We start from the raw sequence: 25,210 nt of genomic DNA, 5'->3' as shown, positions 1-25,210 counted from the left end.
TAGGAAAAACACTACTAAAAGATATGATTTTAGAACTGCAATTTTTATGTATTTGTAATATATTTCATTGCTATTGTATTTAACAGCATTTATAGACAAGAGAATTCATAATAAAAACAAAAACACTTTTATGGCACTAACATATCAAAATTGATGTTGAGATATTTATGGCCAATTGTATTTTTTTCAAAATTCAATACGTAATGGTTTTAAAAAGCCGTCATGAATGATTAGAGGCTGATTAAATTACGAAAGTTCAAAATTTATCTCTTACATTGTAACATCTTAAAAGCATTTTAAATTTCCTTTATTTATTCTGTTTTAATTCGAATATAACAATCATTCAAATTTAAATAAATTTGGCACCAAAAATATTAGGACGGTTTGAGTACATAAGCATAATATGTTTTGCAGATTCGTATGCTTTAATTTACATGCTTAGTTTCAAGATGGTTTTGAGAAATCAATGTACAGCTCCTGACAAGTTTTTTTAAAAACTTGACTATTTGTGAAATGTAATCATTAAAAACTCGCATAAGGACTAAAAAATGCCACCTGTAACAAAATACACATCAGATTAAACAAAGGTGTTGAGGCAAAAGAAGGCAAGTTTGTTTTTGATCTGAGCAAAGCCCCAAACCTGCAGCGTTTTAAAATCTTAGTGATCAAAATGAGCAAATATTCAACATTGGATGTCGAGAGACATAACAATCTCATGTTCTGTCCACAATTTCTAGACGACAGTAACATTAACTCAGCACTCATACCTATTCTTCTTGTCGCTATCTTGCTGGCGATGGCTCTTCATATGCGCACTTCGGCTCTTGACTTTGGAGAAAATTCTGTAAAAAATATTTGAATTAGAATGAACATTGGAAGTGCTTAGAACAGTAGTGCCCGAACTACAACCTGTGGGCAATATATGGCCATCAAAGCTGATCCATGTGACCTGTTGCTATGTTTAGTATTACAAGTTGAAAATTATGATCTAAACACTTTTCCTCATCTTGAAGTTATTGTTGTTGTGTGCCAGCTAGGCCAGCAATTTGGGGTGAGCTGCTTCACTTTTCCAACTGTACCATAATTTGGTGTGAAGTCCGACTTCTACAGTACACACATGCCATAAGGACCCATTTATAGGGTAGGCAATCATTCACAGCATTTCACACAAAGAAAGGACAAGGACAGGAGAGAGAAAGTACGTCCACACCCGAGCCGGGATTCGAACCCTGACCTTCCTGTCACAATCAGACTTCTCTGACCACTAGACGAGACAGGCGACTTTCCTCATCTTCATTCAGTATTAAGAATGATTACTGCAAATTTGGAGTTGTATAGTCAGAAATTGGTTTCTAAGAGACAGATAGAAACTTTACATTGCTTAGATAAGCTGTAATAATAATGGCAGCAGTTCTCGGTTTGTGAATTTTTTTTCTTTCTGTGTTTCCCATTATCAGGGAAAAAAATTTAAATTTCTTTAAATTTTATTTGTGCTCTACCCAGCGAGATTCCCCTTAATATGTGGTGTGACCCCTTGGGTTAAAAAGGTTGGGCACTACTGGTTTAGAAGATCTAAAAATAAAGTCAAAACTTGTTATCCCCCGTAATCCCCCCCTCGTTATCGTACCCAGATTCTCTGACACTTTGAATGTCTGATCACTTTTCCAATCTCCTGAACTTATGGCATATAATCTCAAAGTTGTTACAGACTTTATGACAGTGCGTTACCATGACACTCTGAGCTGCTCAGACAAGATTGAATTTTTTTTTTTTAAATTAAAGATATTTTCAGTAATATTATATAATGAAAACATCTGGAAAAGTTGGTTGGAGGAATTTCTGATGAGGGATACAAAAGTTGTGCCATTATAGCCCATGCATGCTAAGTGAAGAATGGCAAGGTGTGTACCAAGGACGGATCCAGAAATTCTTCAAGGCAGGGGCGATTGATTTTTATTACTAACTTTTTACTGTGTATGCTGATTTAAAAATATTGATCACAAAGGTTTTGGATTTTAATTCTGAAACAATTCCAGGATAGGGTCCTAAACCCAAACCTCCCTTCTCTCAACATAAATAAAACTTGTCTAAATTTGCGTTTTTTTTAACATCATTTTCGAAAAATTTCCAGATGGAGAGTCCCTCAGAGGGGGGGGGGAGGGGGAAGGGCGATGGAACGCATCACCCCTCCCTTGCATCCGTCCCTGGTGTGTACCCAAGTTCTAAAAGCGATAGATTTTAGTCTTTGGCATGAGCCACAACAGAAAGGAATGCAAAGCAGATGGTTTTTAAAACTGGACTAAGTAGTAAAAAAAGAAAATAAAAACCATAGCTGCTTTCAGCTGCAGTTGGTCATTGCAAGCTTCCCCCACGAGAGAGAGAGAACATTACTGAGCCCCTTTTAGATTGACAAGGAAACACGCAACCTTAAAGTATAGAAGAGAATAATTAGAAGGCATTCTTCAAAACTATGAGATTAGCTGTCAGGATCTAGCCAGTATGTCATCGCCTCAGAGTAATAGTAAGACATTAATTCCAGAAATAACACTAAGATATCTTACGCTCTGAGGTGATGATGTGGTCTATCCAATGTGAAGAGTTCTTTAATTGATTTCTTTCTGGCTAATAACTACATGAAACTCGTTTTATTTTATTTTTCATTTAAAAACCAACCTTGTAGAGAGTACATTGTTTAAATTATTATTCAAAAAGTTAACTCCTTTTGAAAAGTATTTTAGAGTACAGTAAAAAAATAAATGAAGTATTTTTTTCTTATAATTTTAGCTTTGTTTATCAACAATTCAAAATTACGTTAGTTGAATCTAATTAAAAACATCAAACTATTAATTAATTTATTGAATTTGAAATTGTATTAAAATGTTATTTTAGTAAAATATTTAATTATTGAATGCAATAAATAACATCAAACTATTAATTTTAAGTAAATATTGTTTCATTTAATTTTCATTAAATATTGTTGAATTCGGCATTTTTAAACTATTCCGGCTAAGACCTCGCTCTACCTACGAAAACACTTTGTAGATCATCCCAAGGATGAGGTGGTAACAAGGTTTGACTGTAACTAAAAATGCGGGGGAAATGCAGTGAAAAATGCAACACATTAAAAAAAGAAAAATAAAGAAAAGAAAAAAAAATTGCTTACACTGGAAAATAGCGATTTGGTTGCTGCAAATCTGTAACTTGGTTTTGATGAACTTATGGATTTAAAGTCTAAAAAATTCTCAATTTTAATCTATCTGTGAAGTTTTAAAAGTAACAAAAGGTTTGATGTGACCAATTCACAAAATAAAATATAGGGTCCTAAATTCAGAATGTATGAACTTTTTTCCTAAATTCAAAAAAGAAATTTATTAAAAAAAAAAAAAAAAATCAAATGTTCAATATTGTTAACATTTGGCTATTTGTTGGCAACAAAGCAATACTTCAATGACATGTGTCATCAAAAAACTACATCCGTGTATCATACATCGCTGCAAATTATCTCTAACTTTTTTTTCAGCATGCTAAAGTATACTTTCACTGAGGTTGATCAAGATAAAATGAAGTTTCACGCAAACAGTTGCGAAATCTGGAAAAACGTGACCAATATCGTAGCATAAGATAATTTTTAACCTTTTTTAAATCAGGATCTTTTTTTGGTTAGCAAAGATTACAGACATTGCATATACAATACAAAAATAACTATACCTTTTAATGTAACTGACAGATACAGAAGTATTATACTTTGCTTATTGAAAATATATTTTTTTCCTGAAACATTAAAGTGAAATAATTAAAAAAAAAAGTTAACAGTGTTTTGAAAAAGAAAAACTTTTATTTAAATTTGAAAAGGTTTATATCAGCCAATCGGAGAGTAGTAAGGCTTTCTGTGATAAGTGCTGTCACGGAAAGTGGTCATATTCATATACGGACCAGTGAAAAAATGAAATGGCATAAGAAAACCAACTACCGTTTTGAAATCACCAAATCCTAATTTACTCTAAAACAGCTCAAAATTTGAGCTCAACAGAAATGACGTTACAAATTGTTCCCTAGTGTCATTTCTTAAAGCTGCAAGTTTTTGACGAGCACAGCAAGTGTTATGTTTGTCTGATGCACAACTATTTTGCTAAAAATTTTAAATGCTTCTTAACATGCATTCTTTTTAGGTAATTTTCATTCAGCATTCAAAATAGATTAAAAAGGCATTTTTTTTCTTTGTTGATTCAAAATGATTACATGATACATACTTGCCACAGATTTTACAAGGAAACTCTTCAAGAGGCTCAATAGGGAAATCATACGCCGAAGACAGGTTAGAACCATTATAAGTAGATGTTGTTACAGCAGGAGAGTTGCCATGGCCAGAGGATTTGGTGGTGCATTTATCAGTAGGTAATGATCCATTTATTGACACATTCTCAGGTGCATCCTATAAAATAAAGACAATATTATGACAGCACAAAATCAAAGTTACTTGTAATAGAAAATCTAACCAGTGAAAATAGATTAAACATAATCTAGCTTTTGAAGTTGAAAACTGATCAGAACAACAAATTTTATACTTAAGCAATTTTTTGAAGAACTAGGGAGGTTCCGTCCCATTTGCTGGTGCTCACCAATTTCCGAAGATTGCTTTGCAATCATATTTGATTCATAAAGATTTAAATCGTCTATTGGAAAGAATCAGATTAAAAAACGTATTTTTTTTCTAACAAAATAAAAATCCCCTTCTTCTTCCCGCCGTAGAAAATAGAATTTAAGTAAAGAACTCATAATTAGAATAAAATTCTGCTTAAAGAGCACCTCTTTCTCTTGCTCCAAACTAACTTGCAAGTTGTAGGTGATAAGGGGATAATGAGCATTGCAAAAGGGCAGTTTTGTGTGCTTGAAAAATAACTTTCAAATTGTGGTCTCAAGTAATATATTTTGCTTTTTAGCTTTAGGTTTGAATTGAGTCGCAGGAATTTACGCTAAGATAGAAACACTTATATCTGCAGTTCTAATTAATTGAGAAAATTGGAACAAGCTTTATGTGATGCAGAAAATTTTTTCTCTTTCAAACAATATAGACTGCTAAGGGGTGTGGAAAATCGTTAATTACCTTTGTAGGCAATTTCTGAGAAACTTTAGCTCTCACAAAAAAAAAAAAAAAAAAAAACACTAATTCAAAATTTTAAATAACAAACCTTAGAGGCTGGAAGTAATTTTGTACAAAATGTCAAGACTGTAGCTGCTATGAAGGCTGTAAGTGCTATGGGGTCTCTTGGACGCAAGCCCGCCACACACAGAATTTCTCAAGTTCTTTGACGTTACTTTTTTTTAGTATAAACAGATAAGAAACTAATTCAAATCATTCACAATTTCAACTATTGTAATTCCCAATTCTTAGTATGCACTAATAAAAAAGTGAACAATTGATAGATATAACTATAATCAAAAAGTTGCTTTTAAAATATTCTACTCATTTATTTATCTGCTTTCAGTTGATAATGCTATTAACTAATCCTTTTTTGCAAAAAAGTCCAACAAATATTGCATTACGAGGTCTGAATTCACCTGCTACAGTATTTTGTGCCTTTTTCTTCTCATTGGCTACGTATTGGAGGCAATCATTTCATTTTGAGTTTATTGATATAACAAAAAGAAATTCGTTAAACTCTGAAAGGATTTGACCCTTCTGAAAGGGTCACAAAAATGGCGAAGGCATATTTTGAGGATTACAAAAAACATTGGCAGGAATGTATCACAGTTAAAGGTTTTAAAGGAGAGGTAATAAATACATTGATCAAAGAACTGATATTCAGTAAATTACCGCCCTATAGCCAGGGGTAAGACAGAAATACATGAAATACACCGCCAGCTCAGTCAATTCCAGCCGAGGACTGCAGTTTCGTGCTTATTAGCACTCATCAGCCTGGCATAGGAGTGACTGAGCTGGAGGTGGGAAACCTCTTAAGGAAGCTCATAGTGCCAAACAAACTGGTAGCTAATACAGAATTAGCACTGACCAGATGAGTGACCGAAACAGTGGTTCGGCTAATAAGCATGAAACTGCAGTCCTCGGCTGGAATTGGCTGAGCTGGCGGTGTATTTCATAAATAAACTGATACATTTAGTTTTGCAACAGTAAATGCAATATTTTTCAGAAATATTGATTCAAATAATAATAATTAAATAAACTGTACTTCAATAGCAGCTTTTCGAGTTGTAGAACAAGGTGGTGAAGAACTGTGTTTCAAACTTTTTTCTTCATCATCTTGAGACTCCTCTTTAGACCTAAGATTATAATACAAACTCTCCTGCTCTTTTCTTCTCCTAATAAGTCGCAATCTTTTATATTCATCGGGACACACTTTCTTCCACAGATAATAAAACTGAATACACTGCTTTACAGTTTTAGTTGAAATCTACAACAACAAGTTTTAAAAATAATGAAAGTAAATTCATAGGCAAAATGGCATGATTAAATACAATATCAAAATGAAATAACATACCCACAAAAGAAAAAAAAAATTGTTTTAAATAATTTGCCATGCAAACAAAAGAAAATTATAACATGTATCTAAAAGTTCATAGGATTTAACAAAAGAAGTAGGAAAGAATATTATTCCAAAAAAGACTAATACAAGACTTGAGACTAATACAAGACTTTAATCTACCAAGAAAAATAACCGATATTTGCATAATTGAACGAAAATAAGAAACACACAAAATGTACTTTTAAAATTTATTACAGTACATAATGAAACAATAAATGCCTTTCTCAAAAGGTTATTAAAAACTGCAAGTGCTGAAGCAAAAAAAAACTTAGCCTTGAGCTATGGAGTTAACCTGAATGCTATCTGCAATAGAAGTTTAGTTGGTAAGGTAGACAAAAGGATTCAACAAATGAAAAGTGAAATGTATAAGTTTTGAGGGAAAAAAAGATATCCAGGTTTGAAATCTTTTTTTTTTAAATTCATTTTTAATAAGGACACATGGGAATGAAAACGTTTTAAAACCATTTCACTTCAAGTGTTAAAAATACACTGGCCTCAAAAAATTAAGTTACAACTGTTTTTTTGGTGTCTAATTTGCAAATGTATGAAAGTAGAAGCAAAAGATTTGGAGGATATGTGCATTAAATAATTTTTTATTGAATGCATCATAAAAATTAGTATAAGTGTATTGCAAAAACGATTTATGACAAAAAAAGCAATCTTTGCGAAAAAGTTCATTCTTGGAGAAAACAGCACATTCATGTGTTATGTAGTAAAATGTCAGAAACAGTACAAAAATGGGTTCCAATTAAGGAATGTGTCCCCCGCTAACTTGAATGCATTGACGGCATCGATTTTCCATGCTGTTTATTGAGTTGTCGGACACCAGAATAGGAAGCGAAGACCAGACACAGAGTAAGCCTTGTTTCAGCTCACGTAAAGACCTTGGAGGAAGACTTACAGCAGCAACTTGTCTGCCAAGATAGTCCCAAAGATGTTCTATCAGATTCAGGTCTGGAGATCAAACTGGCCATTCCATTCGTTCCAAACCGTGATCCTCAAGATACTCCTCAACAATCCGAGCTCGGTGAGGTCTTGCATTAATATCCATCAGAATGAAGTCATTACCAATAGCACCAGCATATGGGCATTCATATGGATCAAGTATCTCATCTGAATATCTCAGACCAGTCAAAGATTCTTCATGGAGCACTGCAGGTCAGTGTGACCACCCAGCGAGATCAAACCATGCCCAAACCATGATTTCACCACCTCTTTAACTGTGTCTTTCAACAGTGTTGGATTTTTGGTATCTAGTGTGCTGTTCCCTCCAGATCAGTAGACGCCCTGAATCACTCTCAAATGTAAACCTGGACTTGTCTGTGAACAGCACAGAAGCTTCAAAAACATGTTGTACCTAAACTTTTTGAGGCCAGTATAGTTAAATTACTTGAAAGTAATTTTAAAATGATGCACAATGCAATTTTTTGAAAAGAAATAACTCTGAAACTTCATTTTGATCAATAACAACACGGAAGAGTAATATTTCAGTATATTGGTATTGAATCAAATATTCATTGAAAAAATTATAAACTTAGTTAAGTCTGTGGTTGGAAAAACTACTTTTTTTCGTAGTGAACTACAACTACATTTACTTCGTTACAAATGTAGTTAACTACAACTACTTTTTAAAAAATAAATAAATAAAAAGCATACGCATACACACCATTTGAGGATTGAAAGAAAAAATTCAAAAAGTGCTTTAGATTAATAAATTGGCTCATTTGAACATGGAATATTACTAAGAATTATTTATTCTTTCTTTCCTTTACTGAGTCAATTTGTCATTCCAAAAAAAATTTATGATTTTTACAAATATTCGCTGCAAGAAAGGATTTAAAGTTGAAGAAATTTAACCTTCAAGTTTTTAATCCTTTCCTGACAGTGAATATTTCATTCAAGAAATGCAACTCAACTACTCGAAAATGTAAATATATGCGGTCATAATTTGATTAAAGTTTTATATAGACATACATATAGTGCATAAAATTGATTTAGAAGGTGAAAAACATCTTTTAAACAAAAGAGAAAAATTTTCATCCTATAGGAGTTAATTTTATAGAAGCTTATATTTTGTAGGAACTAGTAAATAGATTTTGAGCTTCAAGCTAAGGGTCCGGACCTGGACACCATCTCATTTCTTACTCTATTGATAAAATGAAATATAAGCATTTTCCAATTTTATCGAATGACCTCTAAAACTTACAATATTTAATAGTCAACTTTTATTTTGTTGATATATCCATCAGTAAAATGAAAAAATAAAGAAATGGGGAAAATATCCCAAACGATACTACTATTTATAATCAAATATTGATAAATATCTGAAATACAAAACATAGCAAAGAACAAGATAAATAAATACCTATGTGCTGAACAGTAGAGTAATAATAACAACATCAAACTGTCATCATCAATGTCATTTGTCAAAATGTGCAGATTACGGCAACAAATTGCAATAAAATGCAATTTATGCTTTTTTGACGTTATTTCTGACTCTATAGCAAAGAACGTTTACTTTACATCAATGTGCAATTTTAAACTACAGTGGACTCGCGCTACAACGTGATTCAACTCACTCGAAATGGCTAAATAGCGAGCTTTTCTAGAGTAACGAATTTTGGAGCTAATGCGAATTCCTCACCCCTCAACACGAAAATATTCCAAAGGGAATCGCAAGGCTTAAGTATCTCTTTCTTTATTGGGTAATAAATATTAGTTTTGTAAATGAACTTTTCCCTTTAGCACCACTGAAAGCAAAAGTGCCCTGCACCGTACTAGTCAAAACATTGCTTTGTTAATTTACAAATAACCACTCCGCATCTTTCATTCTAAATGTGAAATTGATGAAACATAATTTCATATAGGTGGGATGTTTATCTAAAGTTTCTTCCATTGATTTTGCGCATCCTAACCGCGTTTTTATTCAATAACACAACTCTTTTTTCTTTTTTTTTACGAGGCATGTTTTTAAAGTAAGTACCGTTTTGATATAAAAAAAGAACGAGTACAGATAGAGCAAAGAAATTAATTGCACAAAAATCTACCATCCTTACGCTATTTTTTGACATTGCTCCTGTGATTTTCCAAGCATTTGTCATAGCGTGGTACAGGTTTTTGTATACCTATTCATAGAAAATTGCCGCCTGTGTAGTCAGCCATGGGATAACATGTTCTCTGAGCTCATTATTGCTGTTGTGCCACAGACCACCTACGAAAGACTTTAGATGCCGAAACAAATGAAAGATGTTGCGAGCGAGGTAAGGGCAGACCAGAGGATGTTCAAAAACGCCCCAGCCAAAGCCCTGTAAGAGTCCTCATGGCTGACTACACAGGCGGCAATTTTCTATGAATAGGTATACAAAAACCTGTACCACGCTATGACAAATGCTTGGAAAATCACGGGAGCAATGTCAAAAAATAGCGTAAGGATAGTAGATTTTTGTGCAATTAATTTCTTTGCTCTATCTGTACTCATTCTTTTTTTATATCAAAACGGTACTTACTTTAAAAACATGCCTCGTAGATACAGTAAAATTTCAATTCTCTAGGTTTAAATTCGGTAAAAGAAAGTTAAGAAATGGGTTAGAACAGTTTGAAGAATGTTCTCAAATGTCTAAAATAATATGTTTGTTCATAAAAATTATAGATATCCTTTTTCACGAAGCGAAATTTTAACCTAAGCGAGGAGTCTTGGAACGCATCCTTCGCGTAAGTTGAGATTCGACTGCATATGCGAATGTCATTGATATCGAAAGCTTTTTGCTTAACTAGCAAAGTTTGCATGAAACGGAAAAAAATTCCGTTGTCAAACATTTCTCTTACACTGTAATATTTGTTGTTAGCCGGCCAAAAAACAGTTCAATATCATCCTCTTCCATATCATTTACAGTAGCTTCCATATAAGGAGGATATTTTGGCACAATATTCTCATTGACATCTAAAATGTTCATCCACGGAACATTCTCTGCTGACAGACAACACAAACGTGGTACTACTTGGCAGTTATCGCTTATTCTTTTCTTTCGAAGCCATGCTCTACTCAAGGCGAACATTGGGGAAATATGAAAATTTTGATGCCAAACAAACTAATAGCGTCAAACAGATAGAACATATAATTTCAAAATATGTCTGATATCAGCTCGTATTTTCCAGAATATTTTGAATCTGTAAAAGTAGTTTTTGGAAATCACTAAAAACTACCTTTTTTTTGTAGCAAACTACTCGCTCCTCTACATTTTTTTAAAAAATAGTGCGCTACACTACAAACTACTAAAAAATGTAGCTACTACAGTAGCGTCGCTACTTCCAACCACTGAGTTAAGTTCATCATACCTAAAAAGTGACCATAGGTTGGTCATAAAATAAATATAAAGCAAAATTTACCCCCCCCCCCCATTTCATTTTATATATCACACCAATATTTCATTTTTCAGGTAAATATTTTCAGTTGCTAAATCTATTGAACACTTACATCTTTGGCAATGTTAAAGAAGTCTTTATCACATCTCAGTAATCCTTGGTGATAAGTCTCAATTTCTTCAGGACTCCATCTATCATTTTCTGTTACAGGAAGAAAGGTAACATAAATCAAATGTACAACCAACAGTCTAATCATAATTGATTTTTGCTATGAATATAAAATTGAGGATTTTTCAATAAAAATATAAAATAATAGAGATGTACCGAGTAGCACTTTGGCCGAGTACCGAGTACTCGGTCTTTCACTAAGTACTCGGCCTTTCACTATTCGGTCGAGTTAATGAGTACCAATTATGTTTTAAGAAAAACCACCGACACACATGTGATGAATTTTGAACTTATTGGAATAGTAGTATAGACCTCTTACGCATTATTTAAAAAACTTTGTTTCTATATATATATATATATATATATATATATATATATATATATATATATATATATATGTCAAAAATTTTACAAAGAAATTATTTTTAAAATTAAAAATAAATAAAGGTATGATTAATCAAGTTGGAATTAAAACAAATTATACCAATCTATTACAGTTCTAGTCCACCAAACATAAATAATTTTTAAAAGCAAATAAAACAAATGAGCAGGAACATTGCAGACACGTGTTTCTGCGTTATAAGGAACGTCTTTTTCAGTGCATAAAATGTGAGCTAAAGAATGTAAAGACAATCGACAAAAAAATCCGACTTTTGTCGGATGCCTTTAAATCCACGAGCTCACATTTTGTGCATTGAAAAAGGAATTCCATGTAACGCCAAAACACATGTCTGCAGTGTTCCTGCACTGTGCTTTTAACGTTGTTTTATTTCCTTTTATTTTTTAAGAGCAAAGGTATTTTTATACTATTTATAACTAATTTTTGCTTGTAGCAAAAATCCATTTTTAATATAAAAATTCTATATTTTCTATACTTACATTTTTTGCACAATTTTTAATAAATAAGTTTTATTAACTTTGGGGACATTAAAATAAGGATTTATTCCATTGAAGCATTTCAAACTTCATTATTCCCAAAATTTAAATTTGACTTGTAAACTTGAATTGTAAATAATTGCAGAATGTTATATATGCTTGAGCTTTTTATAAATTTTTATATCTGTCTTGGACAATATTCAATTTTTTGCAACTACTCGGTATTTGCCAAGTATCTGATCAAAATTTGGCCGAGTACTGAGTAGTTACCGAGTACTTGGTACATCTCTATAAAATAAGTTACATAAGTTGTTATAAAATCTTTATAACTTCATTCATACAAGGTCATCATTTCAGAATAACCTATCTAAAGTCAGTTTATTTGCATTTTTGTGTTTTAATAACGATTAATATATAAATACTTTTGTGCAATTTTGACATTCAAAGTTGTAAAGGATTCTTTTTTCCTGATTCCATTCAGCTTTTTAAGCTATATCAGTTTGACAGAAAACATTTGAATAAAGTAGAAAAATATTAAGACCTCTTTTCTTCTCCTCACTAAAAATATGTCTTTTTTTTCTCCTTTACCAAAGAAATGGAAAATGGATATCTGAGGACATTAATCGAGAAGAACAGAAAAGCTACCAGTATATCTCTAGTTCTATTATACATTAGTACATTATAAGTTAACACAGGGTTGCCACTCAGTTCTACTAAAATAGAAGCTTTAGTTGCATAAAATATAAAAAAGTTTCTAAAATAGTCTCCTTTTTTTTAAAAAAAGCATTTATGTCATATTGCAGTGGTGTCCAACCTCTTCTTACTTGAGTGCCACATGTATTAAAATGATTCTCATAGGATAGAACACATATAAAATAACAAATATTAAAAAATTTTCATGGCGAAAACCTATTTTTGCTGGATGAAGAAAATCAATATTTAGCATCCGTTGCAAGAACTTGCCCTACCTGAATGATAATCAAGCAGTAAAATAATATACAATATTTTTGGGAATATGCGCCACAGTTATTGTAAGCACCACATAATATTCATTAAGTAAAAAAAAAAATTCAACTGTGTATGTTAAATCCGAAGTTAAACAATTTAAAAGCATTTTTTATAGTTAAGAAAAATGTAATATAATTTAAACAGGTTAAACATTCTAAAGGTTTTTTTTTTGAAAATAATATAATTACTCATATTTCAGATCTTAAATTCACCTACCACAGACTTCTAATTTTGTGTTGTTGTCGAAAATGTCAACATGGCAGATGTAAAAGCATTGAACCCTCTACTTAATAGATGTTTAAAAAGTTATGAACTATCTATTGAAATAATTACCTTATATACTCACTTCCATTTCAGCAATTTATAACAAGAAACAATGTTTAAAGTCGGTGGATAGGCCTTATTCACAGGATAAAAGTTTAAAAAATTTTCCCTAATAACACTTGAAAATAAAAACATTTTCTCAATTTTAGTTCAACCCTTTTAACCAAACACTAAAGAAACAAATACCGACACTTTCTGCCAATGTTTTATAATGCCTGCACATTAATTGAAAAATGTTATAAACTATGCATTCTGGATTTATCAATTTTTTGCATCCATAAATGATGTCATGCTTTGGGGGGAGATGGGAGTTAGTGAAGTCGTGAATTTGTGACAAGAGTGAGGCAGGAGCTACCAAATAGGTGAGACATTGCGCGTTTTTTAACAATATACTAATATAACATAGCGTGACATGTGACAAGGGAGGGAGTAAGGTGAAGTGTGACTTTGTGACAAAGGGGGAAGGGTGAAATATAATGAAAATGTCTGACTTTGTGAATAGCCCCAAAGTTGATCACTTGGAAATGAGTGTGTTAACAAATGCACACGAAATACTACAAGAAATCAAATAGAAAAATTTTAATGATATTGAATGGGATTAAAAGCAACAATTTGCATAAAAAATGAATTGTGGAAAGTAACCCATTTCCAAAGGCGGAGTTGCAAAAAACAACCCTTTTCATACACAAGACTGAAAATTGGACACATTCCCGATCATTTTTGCATGTTCAATACATTTTGTTTTCTTTCTTTATAAAATAATTTATTTTTCTCAAAATGCAGTGAAACAAAAAAAAAAAAAAAAGCCCTTCCATTTGAAGGTCAATTTGGGGGAAGGAAACAAGAAATTTTAAGCAAGAAAGCAATTATTTTTAGAGAAGAAAAGGTTAACAAAGGCAATTTACAAAGGATAACAGTCTGGTAACTTAAGCAACTCAACTAGAAATTGTTATGGGATAGATATATTGACTATCCTGCACGAATGTAAAACCCTAAATTAAACTTACCGCAATACTGGTATGTCAGGAGAGGATGATTTGGAGGAAGCTTGAGCCCTGAGTTCATCAAATTTAATACAGCATCCTGCAATCAGAGGATACACAAAAATAAGAAAAAATATAATGTAAATACTCCGCTTAATGTGATCATTTTCGGACACAATAATTTGAACTTTGCCTTTGTTTTGGGCTATCAGTCTTGAATAGCTTTAGATACCTTTTTGTGGGAAATAAACTAAATTTCGTGAAAACAATTAATTTTGCAAAATTTAGTTTTAAGAAAATATTTATTCATATAGTTGAAAACTCATAATATGAAATGTCAACAACACGAAATGTTCTTTGTATTCGAGGTTATTTGTTACACAGTGAATAAGCGATACTGTGAAAAATAAAGAAATGCTTACCTATATTCGAAAAATATTTACTGCTACTTATTGATGGTGATACACACATTTTAATCTAATAATTAGCACACTCAGAAACATGTACTTATTCCTTAGAATTGAATGGTTTTGGAAAAAATTGAAAAAGGAAGATGATAATCAACAATAACAGGACACATGGGCGCCCATATGCAAAATTTTAATGGGGGGGGGGAGCTCAGGTATTTTCCCCATGGTTTATTAGGATATTTTCTGCATGGAAACCGATTTCAGTACAGATTAGAGATATTAAAATTTATAATGACTTATTCATTAATGGCAGGAGAAAAAATGTTTTTACATTTTTGCAAAGAAAAAAAAACTAAAAGCAAGGAACTTCTAATTTTTAATGGGGGGGGGGGAGGCTTGAGCCACCACTTGCCCCCCTATATGGGCACCCATGACGGGGCAGGTTGCAATCCACGATAGAAGATAGACAGTTTATCTCTAAACAAATTGAAACGTCCACATATAAACAAGTGCATCGGCTTTATTCTCTATGCAAAAGATTTAACATTCTCTTCTCAAAATACAATGGCCTTTAAAAACTTCACAAAATGATGAATAAATTTCTAAAAAAGAACATTACAGTACTCAACCATAAATACTTTCAAAGAAGAGGTCAGAAAATGTTCTTCTTAGCTGAGATTTTCTACTGAATGCAACTATCATGCATAAAACGTTTAATATAACTAATTAGCAAACCTAACTTAACAAAAGAATGTTTTAACTGTAATTTTGTATTAAACGTGGTTGTATTAAGAAAGTTTAATTGTACTTACAATAAAAGTTAAATGATTATAAGAAAAATTAATCAAAATTATGTTTTCAAATTCAAGAATTTTGTGGCGGCTCCATTTTTAAAGTTGAAGTTTTGTGAACTATTTGTTAACAGATCATAGTTATTTCACTATGAATCCCTGTGGTTTTCTGATTTTTTATTTACCTTACAAGTGAATAACTTACCTTGATATTACCCTTGCATAGTTGAAGTAAATGCAATGCAAATTCTTTATTCTGACCCCCACCAGGGACAACAGCACAACAAGCTAATTCTAGATATGAGTCAACTAAGTGAAAAAGGGAAAAAGAAAAAGAAGTTTATAAAATATTTTTTCGAAAAGAGGCACATTGTATTTATTCATGAATACTGAATAATGATTTAACTACAAAATGCACCACTATATATTTTAATAGGCAAGAATAATGTGCTTTATACATATCTAAAAGCATTAAATTTCTTTTTTACACAAAATAAAAATGCAGAGAGCAAAACTAAAGGGATAAAAAATGTGATACACACATCAAAGCTAGTATTTTCTGTAAGTACACTAAGGTCATAAATTAATCAATTTTTGCTTTAAAAACACTAACTATTTGTACCATTAAGATTTGTACATATCTGACGTTTTAAAGGAAGGGAAAGGGGGATGTAAAAACTGTTTAGAATAAATTAGGAAATGAATATGTAAATAAGTGATTATTTTAATTTTTTTTAATTATCTGTGTCAGTAATATAACCAAGTGTAAGGTTATGAAAAATTCAGAAATTCCCCCGATATTTCCCATAGAACAATGTGACGTATGTTTCTTTTAATGGTTATTAAATTGAAATAAAAGAATGATAATTTGAAAAAAATATAATTACTTTGTTGAAAATGTCAATCTATTAAATATACTTTAAAGGAATGTAGAGACTATGTACGATTTATCATTATTTTAAAATAGTTTTTGGTAAACTCATATAATCAGTTTCAATTTAAGTAACTTGTTTTAATCATCACAGATACAAATAGTTTATAAATACTTTTGTATTTCTGCTCAAACGCTTGAAAAATTATTTTTGATGTTTAGTTTAACTTCCATATCTTTTAGAATAGCAGCAATATGTTATGACAATTCTAGGTCACTGAATGCCTCATGCAAAAGTATTAGGAAATACGAAAATGAGAGAGAGAAAAGAAAGGAAAATAAAAAGTTAAATTGCGAAATACATATTTGTCACTTTTTTTTAGGAAAGCATTCTGAAGTTTGCATTATCTGTTATATACAACTTTAAAAAAATACCAAAGTTTAATGTTAAAGTATAGACAGTTCTTAATAATTGAGACATATTTTTAGTCAATTGCCACTGATTGTTAATAATAGAACAAGTAGGTTTGTATAAATCACACATTAGGGATACTTGATCCCTTTGTTTTGAGGGATACATGATCCCAGGGATCAAGTATCCATATGACAATATAAACACAATGAAAACAATATAACTGTTGTTTACTTAGTTGACATTAACTTTAAACATTCAAATTCATAAGATAAATCAGCACCTTTGTGCTGAACAGTAAAGTAAGACAAAACAACGTAGAAGAAGCAACAAATTTGTAAATCTTCTTGCTTCTTCTACGTTGTTTTGTCTTAATTCAAATTCATGTTAACATAATAAAATTTATCATAGTGTAAGGGATCATGTTAATTTCAAATAAAAAAAATATTGTCAGATAGAGGAGAAAATTACCTTTGTTTACGTACTTAAAAAACTGATAATTTGCAGCAGAGAAAAAAAAAATTGAAAACTAAAGTGAGGATCAAGTATTCCCAGTCTCCCCTATTTTGTTCATCAAAAAGAACAAAAAAATCAAGCAACCTGTGGAAGACACTTTGTGAAAATGAATACTGTCCTTTCCTTTAACCATCCAAAAAAGAAGAAAATGTTTTGAGAGGGAAGGAGGGGGTCAACAAGCGGCCTTGAATAAGAGTATGTGCTAAGGAAGGTTTAATGGGTCTGAGAATGAGAATTTTTACTTAATTATAACATCTGCAGAAGTTAAAAGGGTATTTTAATTTTTAGAACGGACAGTAAATTACAAAAGGCAATATAACATATAGCAATTTACTGCAATAACAGTAATTAATATGCATATTATTTTGTGTGTGAAAAATTGATTCAGTACAGGTGTTCCTTATATAACACAGTATTTGTACAACATGGTTTCATTATTACACAGTACCAAGTTTGAGTTTATTATAACACGGTTTCAATATTACATGGTACAAAATTTGAATTTAATACTGCATGTCTTTTATATAACACGAAAATTACGTTTAAAAAAGATGGAATTTTTCATTTTTATTTAATACATTCTGTTAATGTTTGATAATAACTCTAATAAATGTTTGCTTCATTTTTTTATGAAACTTGGTTTCAACATAACACGGTACACATGTCTTGATTCACATTATTTCTAAGTCTCGTATAACACGGTTTTGATATAACACTAAACACTACTTCAATACAACATGATACATATTGACATGATTTTTACTATGTACATGATTAATTAGTGTGGAAAATAAGTTAAAAAGAAATTAAAAAAAAAGTCTTGTATAACACGGTTTTGATACTGCACAGAACTAACTAACCACATTATACGAGGGACGTCTGTATATATTTACTGTCTTAATAAAAAGTATATGCAAAAATAGAAAGGAGAAACATTATGATTCAGATCTGATAACTATTTTGTATGCAAGTACAAAATTATTAGTGCATATATTTAAATTTTTAGCAAATATTTTAGGTGTTTTACAGCATATTTGCATGCATATTTCAATTTTTTTTGTACACATAATATGGGCTCTAATTATTAAGAAGATCAAAATTGAAATACAGGAGGAGAAAATAACATTTGTTTTAAATATGACACACTGCATGGTTGATTGTAACCCCAGTTTAAAAATCTGGAAAATTGCTGCATCAATCAAAACTAAAATCCTTGCATTTAAACAAAGATAAAACTTGATTAAAATCAATATTACATGATAAACTACATGCAATACATAAAACAAAGGGGGTAACTCAATTTAACATATGAAAGGTAAACACAAATTTCTTCAAGTTAATTAGTACCTTCTTCCTCAGAAATTCCATCTAAAGTAGAGGGATCCCACACTTTATCAGCTTTGTGTTCAACAAGAAGGGCATCTTTAAAGTTATCTAGAGAAAAAAATTGAAAATTGCAATTATTTTTGTATTTTATTCTGAAAAAGTTTTGACACAAATTTTTAAAGTTTCTAAAGGAAATACACAAAATGTATCTAATACAAAAAATTTGTTAAAACACTTTATAACAACTTCTTGAATGGAATCAGCTGGGACCAATATGTTTTCTCAGTTCTTGTAGTCAAATAATTGAAAACTTTCAATTTTTGTAAAATTGACTTATAGTAATATATCTTTACTAATATTATAAAGAGAGAGGACGAATTTTTGTGTGTTTATATGTTCGAGGTAATCTCCGGAACCACAGCACCTATTTGAAAAATTCTTTCACTGTATGAAAGGTGCCTTCTTACTGAGTAACATTGGCTATAATTCGAAAAAAATCCAATAAATAGTCCTTTTTTAATTCCAATTTAGGCCCAAATTTCACGTAAATTGCTCATTATTGGTTATTAAAGGGGTGAAAAATTACTTGCACATATTAATATTATATACTGTTGAAAAGGGTAGAATTTTCCGCGTTCTAAGCAATTTGTTTCAATGCTCTAACTTCATTACGACGGGAGCATTTTGTGTTTCAATCTCGAACTTTTTTAGGTTTAGCTGAAATTTTGGCAATACTTTCTTCATTAAATCTATCAATAAAAAGTGAAGGAATTGTCCCACAGTTTTCTTTTTGACACCATTGAAAAAAGCGACATTTTTTTACTCCAGAAATATTTCGACCTATGGTCGAAAAAGTAACCTTCTATCTCCAAAGGAAAAAAGTTACAAGCCACTAAAAATAAACTTCGAATAAATCTAATCTCCATTAAAATGACTGATGTTTTGTTTCGCATTGCCATGGTTACGTCTTTTAGCTTCGCTTCATTTTAATTTCTTAAAGGTTCACAAACTTGGCGCCACGGAATTTAAGCAATGGGGAAATGTTTTCGCCAATTCTGCATATTTTACGATCTACGCTATGATAATTCCCCCAGACAATGTAGAAATTGCGAGAAGAGTTTAAAAACTATACTAGGAGTCTTAGCAATTTTCCCAATTGTCGCCAAATTTGTGGACGCCAAAGACCAAGGGCTAATGTACTTCGGCCATGACCTTGCTGATAGTGACAGAAGCAAACAATGGGGTTGTTTCCTTCTGTCAAAAGAAGTACTTTTATTAACTGAAATTTTTTTCAACAAAACGGTTCAAACACTTGATAGTTTATTGATTTTTTTTAACTTTTCAATTTACTAAGTTTGAACAGAACAACGTCTGTCGGGTCCTCTAGTATATGTATATTTTGAATGGCATCTTTACAAAGCCAAGTAGGATTTTTAATCAATATAGTTGAACCTAATGACACCTCAGCTATTTTTTAAGAAATATTGATCAATAATATTCATGTGTGAGGATGAAAACTTTGTTTAACATCTTGTGTTAATTGGGAAACTTGAAGTACTTGCACAATTTATAATAGACAAATGCTGTATTCAAAATTCATAACTAATATTTTTTTAACAATATCTTGAAATACAAGCAATTGTTATTACAGTAAACCCACATTAATCTGAACAATATTAAACCAAACTTTGCTTAATTTGTACAGTCACTTAAATGTACACATTGAAAAAATAAAATGTGAGTTAGCACAATAATGTATTTTTGTAGGCTATCATTTTTATTTTTGGATCTTTCTTTTATGCAGGTTTCTATATTTCATTCTCTTTAATTAAAAGTATAATTTTTACTGGGTACAGTAGTTTATTTATGTACCTTGATGATATTGTTTAAGCCATATTTTCATTAATGACTTGGATTTCCTATTAGTCCCGATTAAATAGTTCTACAGTTTTTACATTAAATACTATCAAATGAACAATAAAAATATTTTTATCAAAATAAAAATTTCCACTTAATTGGTTTTTCAACATTTTGTTCCTAGAATGCAATCTCTCTACAAAGCATTTGAAATATAACAAGTAGATTTCAAAGATGTGAATGAATTCCAATAAAGAAAACCTATAATAACACAATGATACACATAAAATACATGGCCAGCTCAGTCATTCCATCCAAGGACTGCAGTTTCATGCTTATTAGCACTCATCAGCCTGGAATAGTTAGCAACTGAGCTGGAGGCGGAAAACCTCTTAAGGGAGCCAAGAGAGTCAAACAAACTGGTAGCTAATGTAGAATTAGCACACCAGACGTGTGACCGCAGCAGTGGTGCGGTTCAACTCGAAGATTGATGGCAAAGCTAAGTATTTTGAATTTTATTTCTGCCTTACACCTGGCTTAGAGCGGTAACTTACTACAAAACACAATGATATGTCCAAAAAATGTCATTATCACACGTTTTTTGAGGAAGAAGTCAACAAATAAGGCTGCACAAACTTTATTAATCTGTAAAGAAAGGTCTTTTTTTTCAACTTTCACAAATAAAAAAGGATGTTTTGTGGTCATTAATTATTTCAACTGATGTAATAAAAGAAAAGTTGCTATTTGAGAGAAGGTTTAATGAAAACAATTTCAAACTATGTTTGGAGAACAGGGAAGAAGTAGACGTAAATCAGAGCCACTAGTAGTCACAAGCATATTTTCATGAATGGTATTAAAAATTAAAAAAAAAAAAAAGTAGTATAATGGAAAACAAGGGAATAAGTAATTGGAATGTTTGAAACTTGGTACTTGAATACTTTCAATTTTTTTTTTTTTTTTTTTTAAACTTAAAATGTCAAACATTCTAAGGGTTAACCTAGTTCAAACCTAGAATTCAACCAATTCACATCTACTTTCCTTGCTACCTTACATTTCATTCTTAGAAAGCTGCCCCCCCCCCCCTGTATTATTATTTTAATGCGAAGCACATTTTATAAATAATAACAAGTGAAAAATATAAAAATTCACAGTATGAGATTTTCAAAGCAGAAACAAAACAGGGACTTAAGCATCCCACTAAAGCTCCAATTAAACTGGTGAAAGATCATTATATATTATTTTTAGCTATTAGAACTTTCTTTTATACAGAAACAATTAATATACAATACTTACGGCTAAACTGGGGTATTTTTGCCTGGTAATTTGAGCCTATGTTTACATGCCTAAAAACAAAAAAGAAAAAAAGTTATATTATAAGCTTGGAAACATCCTGCAACATTAAAAAAATAATAATAATTTACTTACGGATGTATATCAGATTCAGGTGCTTCAATTGATTCCTCTTCAGTTTCAGGAGTACTTTCACCAACGCTTCCTGCAAAAAAAATGGCAAAACATTAATTTTTGATCAGGAAAACTAAAAAGCAAATTTAAAACTTTCTTTGGTAGAAAATAAAGGCTTTTTGAGAGGGAAAACTTAAAACAAAATGTATTAAAAAAGTATTATTTTTTGGTTCGTTTTTTAAAATAAATGTTTTGTGAAAAAAATCCTGTAACATCGTATACAACATGTTTAGCTGTCACAAGTCTAATACGAAATCCTTCGTGCCCATAAATATGATAACCCCCCCCCCCCCTCTGGTGATTGCAAATAATATACCAATGATAATTCATAATTACCAATAAGCTTGGCAAATGTGTTAAGTTATTCAATATTTTTCAAATTAACTAGTTTATTTTTATAATTCCTGATTCTTGATGGGGGATTTAATAAATTTGAATTATTCTGTGGAGTAAAGAAGGCTTCATTCCATAAAAAGTAAATCTTTTCAACAACAAATAATTTGTTAAAATTTAGAAGTATGATACGATAGCTATTAAAATTAAAAAAAATATTTAATTAAAAAATATAATAAAAGTGGGCTTGCTTTGCACTATTTTTATTAGGTATCTTACAACAAAAAACTTAGATCATAAATAATCAAACACATGTTGTCAAATGCATTCAAAAATACATAATGTTAAAAAACTACTAAAAATAGAAAAGGCTAAGAATGCTATTTCAGTAAATGTTTCACTCTTATCTAAGCAAAACAGTTTTGAGTTAAATAATAATGAGTATTTCTAGACAACTTTTTGTCTAGTCTAATCCAAGACCTGAATAAAGAAAATGTATATATATTTTTTTTATTAGAACACTACATCGAAAACAAACTGAACTCAAAACATTCAAGAGTGAAAAATATTTACTTAAATTTACTTATAAATAGGGCTGCGCAATATCAGAATTTTAATGCCACAATATATGGTCTCAAAATATCGATATTTAGGTCGTTAAATTCAACATTTTATGGGGGGGGGGGGGGGGAACTGCAAAACCTATTAAATAAGTACTACCTGCAACAGAGAAAAGCCATAGGCCATCTTAGTGAATAAATATTTTAGCAATTTATTCTAATAATATAGCTACAGCAAGTATTCTCATGTGTTTGTGTCAGAGGCGGGGGGGGGGGGGGGGGGGGGTCATGAGGCAGATTTTACCACAGAAACGTTTGGAATAACATTTTTAGGGGAGGGGGAGGAAGGTGGCAAGTAAACTTTTGAGGGGGGGGGGGGGGGGGTAACATCCATATTTAAATCATCTGCACATTAAAATTTTCTTCCTTTACATAATTTGCAAAAATCATACAAGTTCAGAAATGCAAGTTTATTCTTGGTTTTCTACGACAATCGATGTTTCGCAGAGAACCAGAAATCCTAATATATCCTACCCTAATTTCGCAATCTATGTTTGATAAGTCGAAAAACCCCAAGTATGTAAATGCGTAGAACTTTCACAAAGAAACCTATGTCCGTACAAGCTACAATTTCCATTCATATAATCATTTCAACTCCAATTTTGTTTATGCGTAGAACTTACACAAAAAACACTAAGTCTGCACATGCACAGCAACTGTCTGGCGACAACAGGAATATCGGAAGTTTCGAGTTTCAATTTCGTTCCGTCAAGGCTACTAGCGGTAACGATTTAAACTTGGTATATGTACTTGAATTCCGTTTCAAGTGGTTTTGTGTGTTATGAGCGAAGTCAATATTTTCGCTCTTAATTCGCGACTTATAAGTTGTATTTGTTCAGCTTATGCGGTCTGAAAGGGACGAGTTGCGTTCTCGCTAGTGAGATACATGCACGACAAAAGTAGTCTCATTACGTTTTTTTGGTTTTTCATTTTTGTAAATAAAAATATTTCTTTTCAGTATTTTTCGCAAACCTTTTATTCAGTGTAATATCAATGGTTTATGTTTAATTAGAATTATTAATCGTGTTGATACCGCTTTTGGTTAATTTTTAATTGTTGCATTAAGATGCTTTTTTAACCAAAAAGCATTCACTTTTCAGGACCCACAAGAGGCCATATCAGCCTTTTCAGGAACTAGGGGCACGGTCCTTAGAAGGGCCCGTGCGAAAAAGCTTTCGAAAACTTTACAGGGGGATGGGATCTCGAGACCAAACTGACAACCTTGACCTTCGGCCGCCCCGTTAATTTTCCCTTTTACTATAATTAAATATTAAATTACTGATTGAAGAATGCAGATAATTTCTTGAAATTTCAAACACTCACTCATCACACAGAACTATCAAAGATTATGTATTTTTGAGTTAGTATTTCAATTTCTCCGTAATTATGTCCTGTATTTCCGTTTCAAACGATAGATTGGACGAATAGAAATCTAAGTATTGTTACCACGGTAATAGATATATATCGATATATGATGATATATTGGTATATCACCCAGTCCTACTTATCAATTAATCAGACTTATTTTATTATAAAATTCAAATTTAAAATTTTGCCTGATTATTTTCTTACATTCGCACTTTTTTCTAAGCAAGTACATTATTGATATTCTTTACCTCCACAAAGAGAAAAATAATGAACTTTTATTATATTCCTCATAACAAGATGAGAATTATGTAAACTAAATGGCAAGTTAGGTAAATTTTCAATTATTTATCATTTACCAATTTTAGTGTTGATTATGAATTATCACCCTGGATTATACAAAATCGTTGGATTTATCTCTTTTACCAACATTTTTTAATCCCCCCCCCCCTTCCTACAAACAAAAAAAAAAATCAGGTCCAAAATGTTTAAGTAAGTAATTAAGTAAATGTACTTGAAATGTAATATGTGGTATTTCAGTAAAATAAATTATTACTTTAAGTTCACATACACATAAAAATAATGAAGGGTTTATCAATGAACACACACACACACAAAAAAAAAAAAAAAAAAGAAAGAAAGAAGAAAAATCATACTTTGTTATCGGGTAACACAATTTCTCAATGTATATTCTCATTTTAACTAATGTACATTTGCAAGAGTCTAATACTCCATAATGTTTAAGAAACTTTCTAGAACTCTTAGTTGTTAAACATAAAATTAAAAACTTTTAAAGCAGATCGGAAACTGACAAAAACTGTAGGTCTTTGTATTGCTGTAGGCTTATTTTTGCTAAAAGAGAATTGAATTGAGAAGATTAATTAAACACGCTCTATGAAATTACACAACCGACCAATTACATCTTTAAGATACCAAGAATTTGGATAGACTAACATGTTTTTTTTTTTTTTAAATACATATA

At 31.2% G+C, this 25,210-nt stretch overlaps 1 protein-coding gene across 1 annotated transcript in view; it reads right to left on the bottom strand.

Moving 5' to 3' along the window:
- Positions 1-754: 754 nt before the first annotated feature.
- Positions 755-25,210, bottom strand: part of LOC129224210 (uncharacterized) — a 56,591-nt gene continuing 32,135 nt past the window's right edge. Inside the window, exons 8-16 of the mRNA XM_054858631.1 lie at positions 21,872-21,941; positions 21,740-21,789; positions 18,611-18,697; positions 15,670-15,773; positions 14,288-14,363; positions 11,017-11,105; positions 6,189-6,410; positions 4,251-4,432; positions 755-842 (exon numbers count right to left, since the gene is read on the bottom strand). Coding sequence (XP_054714606.1) covers positions 755-842; positions 4,251-4,432; positions 6,189-6,410; positions 11,017-11,105; positions 14,288-14,363; positions 15,670-15,773; positions 18,611-18,697; positions 21,740-21,789; positions 21,872-21,941 — 968 coding nt within the window. The remainder of the gene's footprint in view (positions 843-4,250; positions 4,433-6,188; positions 6,411-11,016; positions 11,106-14,287; positions 14,364-15,669; positions 15,774-18,610; positions 18,698-21,739; positions 21,790-21,871; positions 21,942-25,210) is intronic.

This window comes from Uloborus diversus, chromosome 6 (assembly GCF_026930045.1).
Source record: "Uloborus diversus isolate 005 chromosome 6, Udiv.v.3.1, whole genome shotgun sequence".
Taxonomy (NCBI): domain Eukaryota; kingdom Metazoa; phylum Arthropoda; class Arachnida; order Araneae; family Uloboridae; genus Uloborus; species Uloborus diversus.
The sequence above is the reverse complement of the archived record's forward strand: the minus strand, read 5'-3'. Positions and strand labels throughout refer to the sequence as shown.